Genomic DNA, 19,482 nt, shown 5'->3' with positions numbered 1-19,482 from the left:
GGCCCTCGACCTTAAAGGGTATTATTTCGAACTTATCGAAATAGTAACCTGTCGTCGTTTGATAGAGGTCGAACTCTTCTTTTTGGCGAAGGTGTTTGGCCTTAAAGGGTGTTATTTTGAACTTATCGAAATAGTAACCCGTCATTGTTCGATCGAGGTCGAACTCTTCTTTTTGGCGAAGTCCCTTGGACTTAAAGGGTGTTATTTCGAACTTATCAAAATAGTAACCCGTCGTCGTTCGATCGAGGTCGAACTCTTCTTTTTGGCGAAGGCCCTTGGCCTTAAAGGGTGTTATTTCAAACTTATCGAAATAATAATCCGGCGTCATTCGATCGAGGTCGAACTCTTCTTTTTGGAGAAGGCCCTAGGCCTTAAAGGGTGTTATTTCGAACTTATCGAAATAATAACTAGTCGTCGTTCGATCGAGGTCAAACTCTTCTTTTTGGCGAAGGACCTTGGCCTTAAAGGGTTTTGTTTCGAACTTATCAAAATAGTAACCCGTCGTCATTCGATTGAGGTCAAACTCTTCTTTTTTGCGAAGGACCTTGGTCTTAAAGGGTGTTGTTTCGAACTTATCAAAATAGTAACTCGTCGTCATTCGATCGAGGTCAAATTCTTTATTTTGGCGAAGGACCTTGTCCTTAGCGGTTGTTATTTTAAACTTATCGAAATAGTAACTCATCGTTGTACGATCGAGGTTGAACTCTTCTTTTTGGCGAAGGCCCATGGCCTTAAAGGACGTTATTTCGAACTTATCGAAATAGTAACCCGTCGTCGTTCGATCGAGGTCGAACTCTTCGTTTTGGCGGATGCCCTTGGCCTTAAAGGGTGTTATTTCGAACTTATCGAAATAGTAACCCGTCGTCGTTCGATCGAGGTCGAACTCTTCTTTTTAGCAAGGCCCTTGTCCTTAAAGGGTGTTATTTCGAACTTATCGAAATAGTAACCCGTTGTCGTTTGATCGAGGTCGAACTCTTCTTTTTGGCGAAGGTCCTTGGACTTGAAAGGTGTTATTTTTAACTTATCGAAATAGTAACCCATCGTTCTTCGATCAAGGTCTAACTCTTCTTTTTGATGAAGGCCCTTGGTCTTAAAGGGTGTTATTTCGAACTTATCGAAATAGTAACCCGTCGTCGTTAGATCGAGGTCGAACTCTTCTTTTTGGCGAAGGCCCTTGGCCTTAAAGGGTATTATTTCAAACTTATCGAAATAATAACCCGTCGTAGTTCGATCGAGGTTGAACTCTTCTTTTTGGAGAAGGCCCTTAGCCTTAAAGGGTATTATTTCGAACTTATCGAAATAGTAACCAGTCGTCGTTCGATCGAGGTCAAACTCTTCTTTTTGGCGAAGGACCTTGGCCTTAAAGGGTGTATTTCGAACTTATCAAAATAGTAACCCGTCGTCATTCGATCGAGGTCGAATTCTTCTTTTTGGCGAAGGCCCTTGGCCTTAAAGAGTGTTATTTTGAACTTATTGAAATTGTAACTCGTCGTCGTTCGATCGAGGTCAAACTCTTCTTTTTGGCGAAGGCCATTGGCCTTAAAGGGTGTTATCTCGAACTTATCGAAATATTAACTCGTCGTCGTTCGATCGAGGTCGAACTCTTCTTTTTGGCGAAGGCCCTTGACCTTAAAGGGTGTTATTTCGAACTTATCGAAATAGTAACCCATTGTCATTCGACCGAGGTCGTACTCTTCTTTTTGGCGAAGGACTTTGGCCTTAAAGGGTGTTATTTCGAAATTATCAAAATAGTAACCCGTCGTCGTTCGATCGAGATCAAACTCCTCTTTTTGGCGAAGGCCCTTGGCTTTAAATGGTGTTATTTCGAACTTATCCAAATAGTAACCCGTAGTCGTTCGATCGTGGTCGACTCTTCTTTTTCACGAAGGCCCTTGGCCTTAACGGGTGTTATTTCAAACTTATCAAAATAGTAACCCGTCGTCATTCGATCGAGGTTGAACGCTTCTTTTTGGCGAAGGCCCTTGGCCTTAAAGGGTGTTATTTCGAACTTATCAAAATAGTAACTCGTCGTCAGTCCCAGTTTTTGGAGAATCAGACATCTTCTGGGGGAGTCCCAGTTCCTTTGACATTGTTTGCATCAGAGGGTACAACGTCGGAGATTACGAAACGTTGCTGTTTCGCTTAGGTTCGTTCTGCACACACATTGTAGTTTCCTTGTATGACTCTTGCCTTCCGGCTTGAAGGTGTCACCGACGGGCGGTATTTTTGTTGTTTTGTAGTAGTTTCTCGTTCTTTAATTGAGATGTTTCTTTACTCGCTCGCCCGCGTGGCATTTGTGTTCCTGCTTGAGCAAAGAGCAGAAGATGAGTTAAAATGATACTTCCTTTACCCCCATATTGTGGTCTGATGAAGGAGAGCAGGTTTGTAACGTTGTTCGCTTTGTTTGGCATTTCGATGGTTGATGGGGCGAGGATTTCTAAATTCAGTGACTCTACTTGGCTCTCCTTCCCCTACTGTGCTGCGCCTTTATCCCGCGTGGGTTGGGTTTTGTCTTAGCGCTCTTTTCGGTGGGTAATCGTATTTCTTGTCTTTGATCTGGGAGAGACTATGAAATTTCACTAAGAAATCCCCACAGACGGCGCCAAATTGTTTGACTCAAAAAATATCGAAACCTTTTTGAATAAATCAATCAAAGAAAATGAAGGGGTAAATCTTAGTGAAACATCATAAATTCCATATCAAAAAGCTAACAGAATAGATAGTATATAAGATGAAATAGATATAATCGATCTTATTGAAACTTTTCATTGTGGCTCCCATCAATCGATGGGAGAGGTAGTTTTACATGTATTTATGCAGATTACTTCTTTTCTATGAAGATTACAAGAAGAGAGCTCGGGAGAGAGAAAGGGAAGGAGACCGCCTCCTATCGAGGGTTTTTCCCTACTATATATAGTTAAGGCACCTTTGTCATTTACTTGGTCTGACGCTCTCTCGCATCAAGTGTGCCTTGGTTGTTCTTTAGACATTGCTCCTTCTGACTCGGCGGGTGTCGAGAATGGGATATAGAGTGAGCCATGTTATCTTTTACTGCCCTGTCACTTGAGCGGGACGTTGGTCAGCTCGGCCGTGACGGTCAGATTTTGACCAATACACCTGGTATGAAGTATGTCTTCTTTGGTGCTTGGCAGCGTGACAATCTCAACTATGGTCCATGAAAATTGAAAAGAGGAGCCCTAAATAACATTAATTTTATAATTACTAAAATCAATCAAATGCTCGATCGTTGACTGCAACATTCTTCTTAATCGAATCTTTGGTCTTCATTATTGTTTCCAAAGCCTTCAAGAAAAATAATACTTCTGTAGTACAGACCTGTCAGAAAATGGTACGTTTTGTTCTCGATTTCTTTAATTTGCACTAGTTTAAAATGCATTATTAGATATAAAAAAGAAAAATACAAGAATCTTTATTATTTTTGTTTAATCAAGTCAACTCAACTTTAGAATTATGTACATTCTATAGGTTCTAGGATTCTAAAATTCAGAGATAACTCACCTCTTTTTATACACATATAGTCGCAACGTAAAGAGTTTTTATATTTAAAAATATAGTTTAGCTTTTCAGATTAAATGTTTTTAAATTTTTTTTGGAGATGATTGAATAATAATATAGTATTAAATTTCTTTCGCACTTCCGCATATTCGACTGACTTGTTGCCACGACCCCACGTAGGGCTACACATTCTCCTCGTTACCACCCTTGTGCTTTATGCTTTTCTGCTGTCACTTCTAGAAGCACAAAAATAATATGGAAAGCGTTTCAATTTAAATGAATTAGTTTGATTCGATACGGAATTTAGGAAAAAGAAGAAATTTTTGAAACTCGAATTCTTAAAAGTTTAAGGGGGAAAAAGCTTTGTGGGGCCATGATATTTGTGTGGTTATAAAAGCTTTTCATTAAGAGTAAAATGAGTAAAATAAAGAGTTTAAAGTTAAATTATTTTCAAATTCAAAAATATATTATTTATTTGGGATTAGACTAAAAAGGAGAACAACTCGTTTAATTTGAGACGGAAGGAATAAGAATAGTATTTGAAAAGAAAAAGGAACCGTCCAATTATTCCATCCATCGCCTTAGTAACCATAAAAAAGAAGACAAAACTCACTCATTTCGTTTTTATTTATGTAACGTCGCTTAAATTAACAGAGTTTTTTAATATTTTTTTTTCAAAAGTTATTATTTTACACATGTTATGATATTGTGTTTATCAATTTTTTTATACTTATAATCACAATATAACATACTATTTACATAACAATTAAAAAAAGTTACATTATTTTTAGATAAAAAAATATGTCAGATTTTCTTGAACAAACTAGTAACAAAATAGTGTCACATAAAATCAGTGAAGGAGCTGGTGTGTTAGTTAAAGTTTTGGGCGAACTAGTAACTTTGATCGAAATTCTATATTTATCTTAAAAGAATTACATTAAATATATACTACCCAATAACTTGAAATGTTGGAATTTTGTACACTTAAATTTCAAATTCTGATTCTGCCATGTAATAAAGGGAATATTACATGTTTCTTAAAATCAGAAAAAAAAAGAATTTAACATTTAAGCATTAAATCTTCCATTCATTCCATATTCATGTTGTCGGATTTTGTAAACCTTCACAAAGATGATGAGAGTAAAAATATACGAAACAAAAACACTTACGAAATTAAGCAAATAGCCAAAGAGAGGTTTTTATTTGGTCAATGAGGGAGTAAAATGCGGGTTTTCTGCATAAATACACGTTTCTTGCCGTTTTTTTTTTTTTTTTGAATGTTTGCCTTTGTCCAAACCCCACCTCATCATTATCAACATTTTCCTCAACTTCTGTCCTCTCTCTCTCTCTTTAGCCCCACATTTCTGTGCTCAACTCAAAAGCTTTTGCATGTACACATCCCCATTTTTAACATTAATTAACAATAACAATAAAATATTTAATATATCAAGTTCGTGTCTATTAGTGGTATAGCTGTAATAGTACAAGTGTCTTTTATTGATTTAAAAAATCTAGGATTTTCTCTCTTTCAATCTTCTCGTCTTTTCAGACTCTAGAGTTCTTTAGTACTTTGCTTCTAAAACTGTAGTTTTCTGTACTCAAAAAACAGAGATGATTGGAAACCAATCTCCAAGAATCTTTAACTCAACGAATCACTTTGATTTTTTCAAGAAATTCAAGCGTTTGAAGCCTTTAGAACCATCACCTGGACTTTTTGGCTACTTCTTTTTCCTTGTTTGTTTATTCGTATGTCTTTTCTTGTTGGATTATAGCACAGTACTGAACACTGGTTCTCACTTTCGTGGGCCCTCTTTTTTTGTTACCTGGTTTGGTCTCAATGACTCTTCTTTAGTAAATATTACTAGTAACAGAAATGAAAAGGTGGGATTTTTGGAAAAAGGTGGTGATGGTTGTGATATTTTTTATGGGAATTGGGTATGGGATGAGAATTATCCACTTTATCAATCAAAAGATTGTAGGTTTTTGGATGAAGGATTTCGTTGTTCTGAAAATGGTAGGCCTGATAATTTCTATACTAAATGGCGTTGGCAGCCTAAAGATTGCAACTTGCCCAGGTTGGTTTATCTTTTTATTTTTTATTTTCTTCTTGTTTCCATCAATGAAATTCTATTAATTGTATTGCTCTGTCTTGTGTATTTATGTTCTGCTTCTAATATCTTTTTGGGTAGAATTTTCATTTTTCTTGCATAGCTTGACACACTATCATTTATTACTAGCTCTGTTTCAATTTATGTGATACTTCTTTTCTCTTTAGTCTGCCCAAACAGAATGATATGTATACATATTTAGAAACAATTTAATAAACTTATGATTATACCTTGATGAGATGATTTATAGCAACAAAAATGTTTACCACAACTACAACTATTAGTACAGTTGGGCTTCAGTCCCAAGTAAGTTGGAGTCCACTATATGAATCTCCACTGACCATTTTTTTCTCCGTTTAGGCTCTATGACATGTTTTAGATCATAAGTTTCAAAACTCTTTTTTTCTTAATCTCGGCGTCCGGTCAGTTTCTCTAATATAAATTGGGACGGGGAAGTATTGTACGCCTTCATTGTGCTGTATTTTGAGAGGATTATTGTGATTATCTGTAGAAGGTTTTTCATAATCATTTGATTGAGCCTGGAAAACAAAAAATTAATGTTAATTACTACTTTGGGAACAGATTTGATGCAAAATATATGCTAGAAAAGCTGAGGAACCGACGGGTGGTGTTCGTTGGAGATTCAATAGGCAGAAACCAGTGGGAGTCTCTTCTCTGCTTGTTGTCTTCAGCAGTTTCTGATAATAGCTCGATATATGAAGTTAACGGTAGTCCAATCACAAAGCACATGGGTTCTTTAATTTTTAAGTTCAGGGATTTCAACTGCACTGTTGAGTACTACAGAGCACCATTCCTAGTGCTGCAAAGTCGTGCGCCTTCTGGGGCTCCCGGAAATGTTAAAATGACGGTGAAGCTGGATCAGATGGATTGGAGCTCTGCTAAGTGGAAAGGTGCAGATATTTTGATTTTCAACAGTGGTCACTGGTGGAATTATGAGAAAACCATTAGAGGGTAAACTCTTTTCTTTCCTTTCAATCACAGCCTTTATTTCCTTCGACTGATGTCTTCTGATGAATGGAATATGATACATCACTTGGACTATTTCTCAAGTAAGATAGGAAAATCTACTAGAGTGGCTAGAAATAAGCTGATATTGGCTAGAAAAGCTATACCAAGTACTCTTTTTTTTTTTTGTTATTATTATCTATACCAGAAATAGGAATTAGGGCCACTTAATAGTTATTCGACTGCTAAAGGAATATGTTATAATAAAAGAGCTGCTAAAGATTGGTATTCATAAAAGAGCTGCTATCCAAATTAGTGGATCTCTTCCTGTTTTTTCTTTGCACAATGTTGAAGGACTAATTGAACTGATGTTTGGGTCAAGTACTGAAAAGTTTGAGTTCCAATTTCTTTCTAAATTGTCCCAATGTATTAATTATGTCTTGAATCTATGACACTTCATTTATATGCAGGACTCGAAAGGGAATAAGCATGTATCGATGTGCATGATTTGGCAAGATTCAGCTAATTGATCTAATACAGAAATATTCTTAGTTCAGCTCTACTTGGTTCATAGGGCATACTTAATGCTCCAATTTTAAATTTGATCAATGCAATTGATGGTAGAAAGATGTGCAATGATTCGCAAAATAGACACGATAATCTGCCATGGAAAATTAGATTTTGAATTTCTAGGCTTCATTCAGTTGGCAAAAAGAAACAAAGAAGATAGAATGAATGTGAAGGTGGTTAGTAATTTAATCTCCAGAAATATCAATAAAAGAGCTGATTGAATATGTTTTGCCCCTTCATTTTCCTTTATTGTCTCATCCTTTAGATCGGCCTACTTATTGTAATGAAATGGGTCAGATGAGGTTAGGTTGATACAAACCTGTTGACTTGTTGTGGACAAACTGTATGAACATACAAGTGTAGTTCTATTATCTAGTGAAAGTGATACTTTTGTTAGGATCAAACAACGATAATTCTTTCTAAAAAATGATAAGTAGCCTAATAAGTCTGTGTACTGGAGTTTAGTCCTCTTTCATCCTGATGAAGCTCAATTTATTTGGATATCTTGGTTCCGACCACCAAAAGTTGTATGAATGTTAAAGCACTTTAAATGTGTATTGCTTTAGTAGAGCTGAAATACTTGATATATGTGAAGATTTACAACTCTTGATATCCTTTTCCTTTACAGGGGATGCTACTTCCAAGAAGGCAGAAAGGTCAACATGACGATGAGTGTGGAGACAGTATTTCAGAAGTCAATTGTGACATTGGTTGATTGGATAGGTCGTGAAATTAACATGTCCAAGACCAAAATCTTCTTTCGTACTTATGCTCCTGTACACTTCAGGTAACTCTTCTCTCCTTTTCTTATTTGGATAAGTTACACTTCACGTAATTTTCACACTTGATCCATAAGATGTACTTGACTTCCATAGCAAAACACAATTGATCATTGCCTCAACAAACACACCTTGAATAAATCTTTTGAGGTCTTTTTTGTAGTATATAATATTAGAAATGTGAAATGGAGATTAGCTGAGACTCATCCAATGTCACAGATTCTTTCCATAATTATCTGTTTGTTGTATTACATGAGCCTTGAGAGGGTGAATGTAATTTTAGCGGCTGTGATTACGCTTCATTGATCTTGTATAGAGATGGAATGTGTTGAATCTTGAATTGGGGAAAGGAACTAATCTAATAAAGAAAGGTCGTGCATTTTGTTTTATCATCTTTAGTTTTGGCTCTATATTTGGGAACCTTGATCACTATTATTAAATTTTTGGTAAAATTTGTTCAATCAATAAGGTGTGCGTAATATTGAATTTGTCTTGGTAATGGAAATAATATTTAAAACAATTTAGAAACTGATCAAATTTTTATAGAATCAAAATAGCTGGCAGTAGTTGAATCTATATATACTTTGAAATAGCTGGTTCAATAACTTAATTTCAATGATCAAACTAATTGTTGCCTACAGAAGGGTGCATTTGCATAACACATCTAAATGGAATACCAATTGTCATGGGGGGATGGTCCTCTACATTTTGGCTTGAGGGAGGTCAGGATAATTTCCCCATCCCCACCCTCCCTCAAAACCCAAAAAAGGAAAAAAGAAAAAAAATCAGTTTTGCGGTTTAACACTAATATCTTGATGGAGAAATATTTTCCCTGTTCATTTCTTTTAGAGGAAAAATATTTTGTCTAATACATTATCCTTCAAAGAAGAGACAGTACTTTGAATGAGCGGCCACACTGCCTTTTAATCAGGAAAAGATATCTTTTGCCACTGCCACTTTCTGGATTCACTAACTTGGAATGTTGGTTAAGCTGGTTTAGTACCTGGTGTGATTTCTTGATTATTTTAAAGCTGCAAATTATTGGTATTTTGATTAATAATATCTAATGAGCCATGCAAACTAGTCTAATGTGTTCAGTAGATATTTAGTTTTGGTTGTCTCACTCGATATGCAATTAATGTATCACTGTGATGAACAGAGGTGGAGATTGGAGGACCAGTGGTAGCTGTCACTTGGAGACACTACCTGACTTAGGATCATCGGAAGAGTCAGTGAATAACTCATTTGAATATAAGACAGTCCTAAATGTGCTATCGCAGTTCGCTAACAAATCAACGGCTTGGACTATGGGTTTATTGAATGTAACGGGGATGACATCTCGGAGAAGAGATGGTCACTTGTCTTTATATTATTTAGGGCCTAATGTGGGACCAGTTCCTCTTCACAAGCAAGACTGCAGCCACTGGTGTCTCCCCGGTGTCCCTGATTCATGGAACGAGCTTCTCTATGCAGTCCTCCTCAAACAGGAGTTATCTCGGGATCAAATCTCCGAATACACTTCTTCTCAGTTCCAGGAATGACAGCAGAGAGGTCATCTCTCAAGCAGTTCACCTTGTTACAGCTCGTAATTATCAGACGTGTAATGTTGGAAAGGGAACTTGAGCTGGAGAAATCAATATGCCAATACTATTAGGTCAAATGACTGTGGCCTTCTTCGAGAATCAATTTGAAATTACGAAGAAAAGGGCGTCCTCACTTGAGCGGATGAGATACCTCCTCGGTTCCAATTGCAGTTTGTGTGTACATTTGATTTTTTCCTGAATCCTTTAGTCGATCAGGAGTGAAATTTAGGTATTTAGTTTGCAATATTGTATAGTGTAAAGAGCATTGTGAACTGTATAGATGAAGAGACATTATCCATTTTGACAACACTGAAAAACACTGATCCTTTTGATAGTTCATAGAACAAGAATAACTATGCCTCTACCTCAAGCAAGTCGGGTTGGCTATATGTAGGGTGAGGAAAAATGTGGCACTGATGCCAGCCATTTGGTTCACTGCTGTAAAATTCTTCTTCAAATTGCAATGATAATTGTATTAGTATGTTTTAAAGTTTAACTCTATTATTTATGAAGTCATCATCTTTCGCACCTCCTTCTATATCCTATTCTCAGTAAGAAAGATCTGAGCTAATAAACTGTTCCCAGCTGTGCTTTAGTTGGACAAACTAATGCTAGAGCTGACCTCAAATTTGGTCAAATCATATTCGTTCAGGTTGACTCTTCAAGTAATCTTTATTTGGCTATGAGGAAACCTTTTACGAAGGAGATATATTAGTTACATCTACACATGAAAATTAACATCTGGTGTTATGAAATACGTCTACCAAAGTTGAGGATCTATTTTATCATGGTATTAGATCCTAAGTTATTTACAAAGAATTCAAAGTAATAATTCTTTTAGTGGTAAATCAGTAAAAATAGATAAAAATTGTTAAAGCAATCAAATAATTACTCATTAAGGACAAGAATCCTCCCTATATATAAGGAAAATGTCTAAAGGCACATGAAAATGTTGTTACGTATGTAGCACCAAGGTAGACAAGAATACATGTTTGATCCCAGTTTTCCAAGACAGCTTAATTCTGAGGTTAATTGTCAAAAGGGTATTGTTCATACCTCATTGTACAATCAACAAGCAAAACACGACCTCCAATTCTAGCATCACAACTAATAAGCAAACTATCTTTAGCTGAAGCCAAACAAGTTTTACAATCTTGTTTGGTTAGAGTAGTAGTTTTGTTGTTGTTGCAAGCAGCATGTCCATATGCAAAAGCGTTTGGATAGGGTGAAATGTTGTGGTAGTCATATCCGGGGCGCGACGGCGTGGTGCTCACTAGTTCTGCAACAACATAGGCTAGGCTTATTGCAAAAGGATCATCTTTGAAATATTGTCCGCTGTTGCACTGGACCTTCGTCAAGTTGGTGTTGGAAATGACTTTTACTACTTCAAAATTCAGTCCCAGAATGAGAATTGCCACAACAAGTATTAAGTTTGTCATCACTTTTATCTTTGGAGAAAACAGGTTTAACCCTTTTCTTCTGCAAATGTTTCTGTTTTTCTAAGTATTTGAGATGATAATTGTGTCCTCCGCCTGTCTGGGGGCAGGACAAGTTGTAGCTTTCTTGCCTTTGTTGTTATTTTGTTTGTTTCAGTGTTGGTTTAGTGAAGCTTTGGTCCTTAGCAATTGTCTTTAGCTTTTGTTTGGTCTTTGGTGGTTGAGATTCGTACATCTGGTAGACAATATGTGCTTAGTAACATAGTGTGATTAACATGTATATATTCATCTATATTCAATGACCGTATAAAGAGTTTTTACATAACCAGTGTAAACTGATTAGTTAATTTCATCAAGTTATTTATCTTCTTTTTGTTTTGAGTTCTTCATCTTGTCTATTGTAAATAGTAGCTTATATTTTGTTTTTAAGTGTAGTTTATGCTAGGTGTTGTCCTAATTTTACCATATTTGTTTTTCCTATCTCTTGAAGGAAAGGGCAACATGTTTATCATAATTGAGTTTTCCTTCTTGTACGAGGAAATTATAAATCTCTCATATTTGGCTAGTCCCTTTTCTTATAGGAAAAAGTTTGGACTTCTATAAATTGAGGATCTTTCCTTCTCATTCAGTAGTATTCATAACATAGCCATATGGGATTTGAGAGTCTTGTTTAGGGGGAGAACTTTATGGGACAAGTGTTAGTATATCACTTGTATTTGCCTCTTCGTGAGGTTGTTCTCTCGATATTTTGTACTCTCATCTCCATCCGTGGATGTATGTCAAATTGGCCGAACCACGTTAAATATTTGTGTCTCTTTTGATATATTTCTCTTTTGTTGTCTGATTTATCGTCGTTAAAGTATTGTTTTACTAGCTTCCGCATGACACCTAATTATTTTCGATCCTATCAGTTTAATTCTATAAGAAATCTTTTATATTGTCGGTAAATAAAAATTAAACGTTTGCTTCTAGTATCCTGATATTATAACCGTAAAAGATTAATAAAAGACGAGAAAATAGATTTGAATAACATCTTGTTAATCTATGGTTGAATTGGATATCAACCCTAGATCGAGAGATAGGAGAAATGAAGAGATGAAGGAGAAAGAAGGAAGCTTTGATATTATCTGAGAAGAAGAAGAAAAGTACCAAGTACACTATGTAATAACTACCACTATTTATAGAAATAGCTAATGACATGTTTAACTAACTACTCCTTCCGTTCTAATTTATGTGAACCTGTTTGACTGGGTACAGAGTTTAAGAAAAAATGAAGACTTTTGAAATTTGTGGTCCTAAACGAGTTAAAATGGGGCCCAGAGTATTTGTGTGTTTATAAAAGCTTCTCATTAAGGGTAGAATTGGAAGTTTAAACTAAATTGTTTTCAAATTTAGAAAGAGGTCATTCTTTTTGGAACGGACCAAAAAGGAAATAGGTTCACATAAACTGGAACGGAGGAAGTAGTTATTTACAATAATGCTATTATTAACTAAGTAACTCCTATTTTCACAATCCCCCTCAAGCTGGTAGGTACAAAAACATTAAATACTCCCAGCTTGCCAGTCAATGACTCATGTTGTATTCTGGTGAGCCCCTTTGTCAATATATCTGCTAACTGATCCTTAGAAGCCACATGTTATGTCTTGACCAGTCCCATTTGTATTTTTCCCCAAATGAAATGATAATCTATTTCAATATGTTTGGTCCTCTCATGATATACTGGATTAGCAGCTATTTCCAAGGCTGCTTTGTTATCACAGTATAAGTCAACTGGCAACTTTACAATTGCTCCTAATTCTTTTAACAATCCAACCAACCAAACAGCTTCAGAAATAGCACTGGCCATACTCCTGTATTAAGCTTCTGCTGAGCTTTTCGATACTGTGTTTTGCTTCTTGGACTTCCAAGAGACCAATGATTTACTATACTTGATCAAAAACCTAATACTGATTTCTTGTGTAAGGACATGATGCCCAATCTGCATCACAGAACACAGAGATCTTATCTAATTTCTCACTACTGAACAACACTCCTAATCTTGGTTCCCTTTTTATGTACCTAGCAACCCTCATAGCTGCATTCCAATGAGATTTTTTAGATTGTTGAAAGAACTAACTAAGTGTTTGGACTGTATATACTATATAAGGTCTTGTTAGAGTCAAATACAATAACTTTCCTATTAATCTTTGATATTGCCCCTTATCTTCAAGTACACTATCATCTTCATTGCCTGTCAGCTTATCATACTCTAGTATAGTAAGCTTCACATTGATTTCAAGAGGTGTCCAAGCTGGTTAAGCATCTCCCAGCCCCAATTCTGATATAATCTCCAAGGCATATTTTCTTTGATTTACCAAAATACCTCTGCTCGACCTACTGAATTCCATTCCCAAAAAGAACTTTAGCTCTCCTAAGTCTTTAATGATCTTGAATGCTTTGTGCAAGGAGTCTTTTGTTGTCTGTATCAATTGCTGATTATTTCCAGCAATCAGCATATCATCAACATAAACAAGAATGACCACTATATCACCTTGATGTTGCTTAATGAATAAAGAATGATCAAGGTTGCTTTGTTTGAAACCTGACTGTAATAGAGCTTCTGTCAATTTTAGGTTCCATTGTCTGCTAGCCTGCTTCGACCCATACAGGGATATAATAAGTCTGCAAACTAGCTGAGATTTGCCAACTGTCCCCCCTGACTTGAAAATCGCTGTGGCAACTCCATATAAACTTCATCATCCAAATCTCCTTGCAAAAAAGCATTGTAGACATCCATCTGTTGGTTATGCCAATTCTGCATAGCAGCTAGTGAGAGTACCGTTCTAACAGTAGCAATCTTAACTACAGGGGAGAATGCTTCGTTATAGTCCAGTCCTTCTTTTTGACTATAGCCTTTGGCTACTAGTCTAGCTTTAAATCTTTCTATCTCTCCATCAGCTTTAAGCTTGACCTTGTATACCCATCGATATCCAATGGGAGTCTTTCCTGGAGGCAGGCATACCAACTCCCAAGTGTTATTAGCTTGGAATACTACTATTTCTGTCTGCATTGCTTCTATCTATCTAGCACCCTTACATGCTTCATAAGTGGATGTAGGTTCAGATATTGCTGAAAATATCCCTAAATAGGCTTTGTGAGAAGAAGATATACGAGCATATGAGAGATAATTGGCCATAGAATGAGGTTTCTTAGCTGGAAAAGGCGCTACATAATCTGTCAACTATAATGGCTGCTTAGTCACTCGTCCAGATCTCCTTAAAGGTGTTGAAGTGTCTGAGGAATAAATGGCAGGTTCTTCAAAGACTTCATCCTCATTGTCTTGTGTAGGAGTTACAGTACTGTCTTGAGGAACATGAAGCTCTACACAAGTATGAGAAGAATCAGGTAAATCATCATGTTGTTCTTGATGGTCAACAGATGAAGCATTAGAGAGATTGGCATCGGTGGGCATGGTATGAGATTGTACATTTGCTTCTTGCAAATCATCCTCTATAGAAGTCTGGGGCTGTAGTGTTTCTTATATAGAAGTAGAAATGTTAGAGTCAACATCTGCAAAATAAGAAGGATGGTTAGAAAAAACACCTTCCTGACAGGAAGTTGGCAAAACAGGCCTTTCAATATCCTTGAAAGGAAAGACTCCTTCTTTGAAAGTGACATCCCTGTTGATAAAGAACTCCTTTTTCTCCAAGTTATACAAAAGGTACCCTTTGGTAACTTTAGAATACCCTATCAACACTGACCTAACTACCCTGACACTTTATCTTGTCTAGGCAGGACACTAGCAAATCATAAGCACCCCAAAGTTCTCAAATGAAACATATTTGGTTTTTTCCCATGAAACAGCTCATAAGGTGATCTACCCTATAACACAATTAAAGGTAGTCTATTGATAATATACCCAACTGCCAAAACATAATGTCCCCAAAATCTCACAGGAATATGCCCTTAAAACCTAATAGCCCTTGCCACTTCAAGAATGTGTCTATGCTTCCTCTCAGCTACTCCATTCTGTTGAGAAGTGTAGACACATGTTCTTTGATATACTATTCCTAGTTCTCTCAATAGATTAGTGAAGTTATGATTCACAAACTCACCCCCATTATCTGACCTCACTGTTTTTACCATAGTACTGAATTGAGTGTGTACCATTTTAAAAAAATCTCTTAATACAATGAACACATCACTTTTGAATTTTAGCAGAAAAATCCAAGTCACACGAGAATAGTCATCTACTACTATTAGAAAGTACTTATTACCATCAATAGCAATAGTGTTATAAGGTCCCCAAACATCCAGATGTAACAGTTGAAAATTTTTAGTACTCTTACTGTCACTAGAATGAAAAGGCAGTCTTGTGTGTTTAGCTAAAGGACAAACATCACATTTATCTATTACATTTCTACAATTTTCAATAGGCAATCCAAGAATCTCTTTCATAGCTCCTCCAAAAACAAGTGCTAGCCTTTTATGCCATAAAGAAGCATTAAGTCCTTTCTCCTATGCACTTAACCCTTTACTCATTTCTTCTCGTTCATCAGCAGGTAAGAAAAGGTATAATCCATCTTTCTCTTTACCAATCTCATGATCCTCCCACTTGAGAGGTCTTGGAATAGGCAAAAATGAGGAAAAAATGTGACTGAGCAATGAAGGTCTCTAGTTACCTTAGAGACTAACATAAGGTTGTATTGAAAATCAAGAACAAATAGCACACTCTTCACTACTTGTCCCTTAGAAATTATGCAATCACCTATATGTGATACCAAATTCACTTGACCATTAGGCATATATACCTTCCTACAACTCCAGGAGTCAAGTCTTTTAATATTTTGTAACATACTTAAATTTGATATCATATGGTTAGTCGCTCCGGTGTCTATGATCTATTCGTTTCTAGCTGTGTTAGCCATAAATGATTGCATCATACATGCTGTGTTAGCCATTGTGTTTTGTAGAACATCTTTGTTCAGCATTATCATGATATGACTGCATTGATCAGATGCGAACTGTGGTGGTCTAGGAAGTTCACTCATGTGTCTCTTGTCTATTGCTTCAATCCTTCCTACACTAGGCCCTGCAATATTAGGATTATAATTCTCAGCATTCATATTGTAAGCACTATTAGCATTGGCAACATTAGCTCCTAGTCCTCTTTTCTTGTACTTAAAATCAGTAGGGTATCCTACTATCTTGTAACATGTCTCCTTAGTATGTCCCTTCATTTTGCAGAAATCACAATAAAAATTGCAGTTCTTCCTTGGTCTATGATTCTGTCCCTAAAAATTTCCTTGAAACTTCCACCGTTTATAGTCATGAAAGCTGTGACATCTGAACTCGTATTCATGACAGACACTTTAGAGATAGTTCTTTGGATTTTTCTCTCAATGATCATTGCATATGCTTTATTCACATTAGGAGTAGGATTTGTCATAAGAATTTGACTCTGCGCTTGCTCATAATTCTCATTAAGCCCCATCAAAAACTGCATTAACTTTCGTCTATACAAATGTTCAACAAATTCTCTGTTACGACAAGCTGGAATCATACTCTCATATTCATCCCAAAGCTCCTTGAGCTTAGTAAAATACGTTGACACACTATTAGATCCTTGATGCAGAGTTTCAATCTCCTTGTGCAATTGATAAATCCTAGATGCGTTAATCTTATCAAAATGCTCCTTCAAATCTTCCCAGACTCGACATTCATTCTTAACATATACTACTCCTGTAATTAATTCCTTCGAAACAAAACTCATAATCCATCCTAAAATAATTGCATTACATCTATCCCATTGATGACCTAAATTCTCTTCGACATCTTCTCTCTTTAGTGTACCATCATTTAACCCTAACTTGTTCTTACCTAACAGTTGGATTCTCATTGCACGGCTCTAAATCGAGTAATTGTCTGATCCGATCAGCTGAATTGACACAATTGGAGCTCTTATTGTGTTTGAAGGATGAAAATACAATGCATGGTTGTGATTGACATCTGCGTTCGCCATTATTGAAGAAAACAAAGGTTTTCTCAATTGACCGATCTAATTATTGGATCTGTAATTTCAGCTCACAATCGTCGCTTAACAGCTCTGGTACCATGTTAATCTATGGTTGAATTGGATATCAACCCTATATCGAGAGATAGGAGAAATGAAGAAATGAAGGAGAAATAAGGAAGCTTTGATATTATCTGAGAAGAAGAAGAAATGTACCGAGTACACTATGTAATAACTACCACTATTTATAGGAATAGCTAATGACATGTTTAACTAACTAACTAACTAACTAGTTATTTATAATAATGCCATTATTAACTACGTAACTCCTATTTCTACACATTTCTTCCCATTTCCATATTTCTGCCCTGTGAAACAAAAGTATTAAACCTTTTCTTGCAAATTATTAAAACTTGCGGGAAAGGTTTGTTTTGTCAAATACTATATACTCCGAATTATGTTTCACTATCATGAGATTTTCATGCGTATACATAAAACTGTATGACAATATATAAAAACATATAACACGTCGAGACGAATTCTTTTGTGATTTTAAGTTGTAATTCTTGTTCAAAATCTGACCAAATCTCCACAAAAGGTTTAAAATTTCGTAAACAACCTCCTTAGACTATTTTCAACAATTCTAACAACACGCTCCAAATTTCTCAAAAAAATCAGTTTCAAAATTCAAACCCGTTTCTTGAGTTCAAACAATGGTGAGTTACCTTCTTAATATGATTTTTACTACTTAAATCTTACAAAGTAAGTACTCTAACCACTATTTGAGCTCCAAACTCAACTATAAATCGAGTTTGGCGACTAACAATCAAGAGGCAGCTGAGTTGAAGAAGAGAAATAGAGGAAGTAACCCAACTTTCAATTGTATACATGGACTAATCGAGTAAGGACCGAAAAATATGGCTCATTTTGCGTAAGTTTGGACTAGGTGATTCTAAAATACATAATTGACTGTTTACCGTGAAAATAGTAATAATAATTAAATTTGATTAAGTGGTTCTAAAAATACGTGATCTTTTTTTATGCTAGTTGTTAGGCAGTTGATGCTATGTGAAAGGCTTAGAAACGAAATAAGAGCTTAAAATGAGATGTTAATCAAACCAAATCGCTGCCGATCCGGGCCCCAAGCTTGCCTATTCGAGGGCCTCGAGGTCAAGTCTGAAGATCGACTGGGAGCTATCGAGGGTGGTCGACGGGGAATGACAGTTATAAACAAATCAATGATGGCTCTTTATGGCCAATAATAAGCAATAAATGATGAACTTTTATTAGAACACAATAAATATGAGCAATAAACGAGATCAAGAGAATGTGATAGAGAGTAGAGAGAATGTTCTAGTATATTTAGTATGGAGCAACAGATGTTTATAAAATGACAAGGATACTCTTTATATAAGAGGGGGAATCCCAACATTGTACAAGTGCATTTTCTACAAAGATACGGAGATGTGACACCTAGTTAATGCCGCAATATAGGCTCAGACTATCCTAACAGATTTTGTCGGCTTTAGATTCTCCTTGGGAACTCCCCACTTTCTTTTCGTACCCTTCGGTCTCATACTATCCCGAGGTCGAGTGTCGATATCCCTCAAGGGATGAAACTCTACCGTGATTTCGTGCCTTCGAGACGTTATAATGATGGAAAATTGGACCCTCTAATTTTACCATATACAAATAGCCCCCGCGTTTCATAGAGTAGAACAATAAGAAACGACCTCGATAACCATCTTTCCGAATTTCCCGCGATAATGTTATAGTGATGACATCATACTGATGACGCAAGTCTCCGTTATAACCGAGATGTCCCGTCGTTTCACTTCTCTAGAATCATTAAAAGCATTACCGCTTCTTTTTCTTCAAGGCAATAATGTTGCCGACGGTCCAGCTCCCAAGGATGCATTGAATGCGCCTGCCAATATGTTTTTCGAAGACAATAATGGTGTCGTTGGTTATGCTGCTGCCCTTTCTATAAATGGGAGCCTCCGGGAACAAACTTTTTATCTAAGTGTCTTCCAATATCTTTGTATCCCTTTTTTCTCACCATCCTCATTCATTGTTACCCACCATCTTTGAGGCCCATGGTCTTAAGGTTACATGGAAGTGTTCTCATTGGCCATGCCATGGCCTTTTTCCTGGGTTTTTCCCTACTGAGCGAGATCACATCAACTAGGTGTCATCGTTGGCTCGATACGAGGTGATAGGGAGGCCGATTTCCTCTGGCTCAGGGAAATGTTTGGACTCTACACCGCTGCTCACCTCCCCTGTCTACCCGGTGCGGTGCCTCACTCCTCTTGCTTTCCGTGGAGTGAGGTCGTACTATCTACTAACTGTTGCATCCCGCACCGATGTGACGTCTCAAGAAGTGGCTTTGAAATAGTGGTGCTGGCGAGACCCATACTAGCCAGATTTTTCACCCAGCCACTTCTTCATCCCCTTCTGCTTCTTCTGCATCACTTTCCACTTGTTTATCTTCTCCCTCGAAGATATCATTCTGGAGGGCCAAGATGAGACCC

General features: G+C 36.6%; 2 protein-coding genes across 2 annotated transcripts; one reads left to right on the top strand and one right to left on the bottom strand.

Moving 5' to 3' along the window:
- Nucleotides 1–4,993: 4,993 nt before the first annotated feature.
- LOC107829896 (protein trichome birefringence-like 11) lies at nucleotides 4,994–10,018 on the top strand. The gene is made up of 4 exons (XM_016657368.2): nucleotides 4,994–5,591; nucleotides 6,207–6,596; nucleotides 7,789–7,947; nucleotides 9,099–10,018. Exons 1-4 carry the CDS (start codon nucleotides 5,128–5,130, stop codon nucleotides 9,478–9,480), a joined length of 1,395 nt encoding a protein of 464 aa, XP_016512854.1. The 5' UTR covers nucleotides 4,994–5,127; the 3' UTR covers nucleotides 9,481–10,018.
- Nucleotides 10,019–16,174: 6,156 nt separating this feature from the next.
- LOC142176124 (uncharacterized) lies at nucleotides 16,175–16,837 on the bottom strand. The gene has a single exon (XM_075243196.1). The coding sequence runs from the start codon at nucleotides 16,835–16,837 to the stop codon at nucleotides 16,175–16,177; it is 663 nt and encodes a 220-aa protein (XP_075099297.1).
- Nucleotides 16,838–19,482: the final 2,645 nt, after the last annotated feature.

This window comes from Nicotiana tabacum, chromosome 22 (assembly GCF_000715075.1).
Source record: "Nicotiana tabacum cultivar K326 chromosome 22, ASM71507v2, whole genome shotgun sequence".
NCBI lineage: Eukaryota > Viridiplantae > Streptophyta > Magnoliopsida > Solanales > Solanaceae > Nicotiana > Nicotiana tabacum.
The sequence above is the reverse complement of the archived record's forward strand: the minus strand, read 5'-3'. Positions and strand labels throughout refer to the sequence as shown.

Coding starts and splice junctions, on each gene's coding strand:
- LOC142176124 (XM_075243196.1), bottom strand. CDS start 16,837: ATGAGAATCCAACTGTTAGGTAAGAACAAGTTAGGGTTAAATGATGGT.
- LOC107829896 (XM_016657368.2), top strand. CDS start 5,128: ATGATTGGAAACCAATCTCCAAGAATCTTTAACTCAACGAATCACTTT. Junction 6,597..7,788: donor TATGAGAAAACCATTAGAGG/GTAAACTCTTTT, acceptor TTTCCTTTACAG/GGGATGCTACTTCCAAGAAG. Junction 7,948..9,098: donor TATGCTCCTGTACACTTCAG/GTAACTCTTCTC, acceptor TGTGATGAACAG/AGGTGGAGATTGGAGGACCA.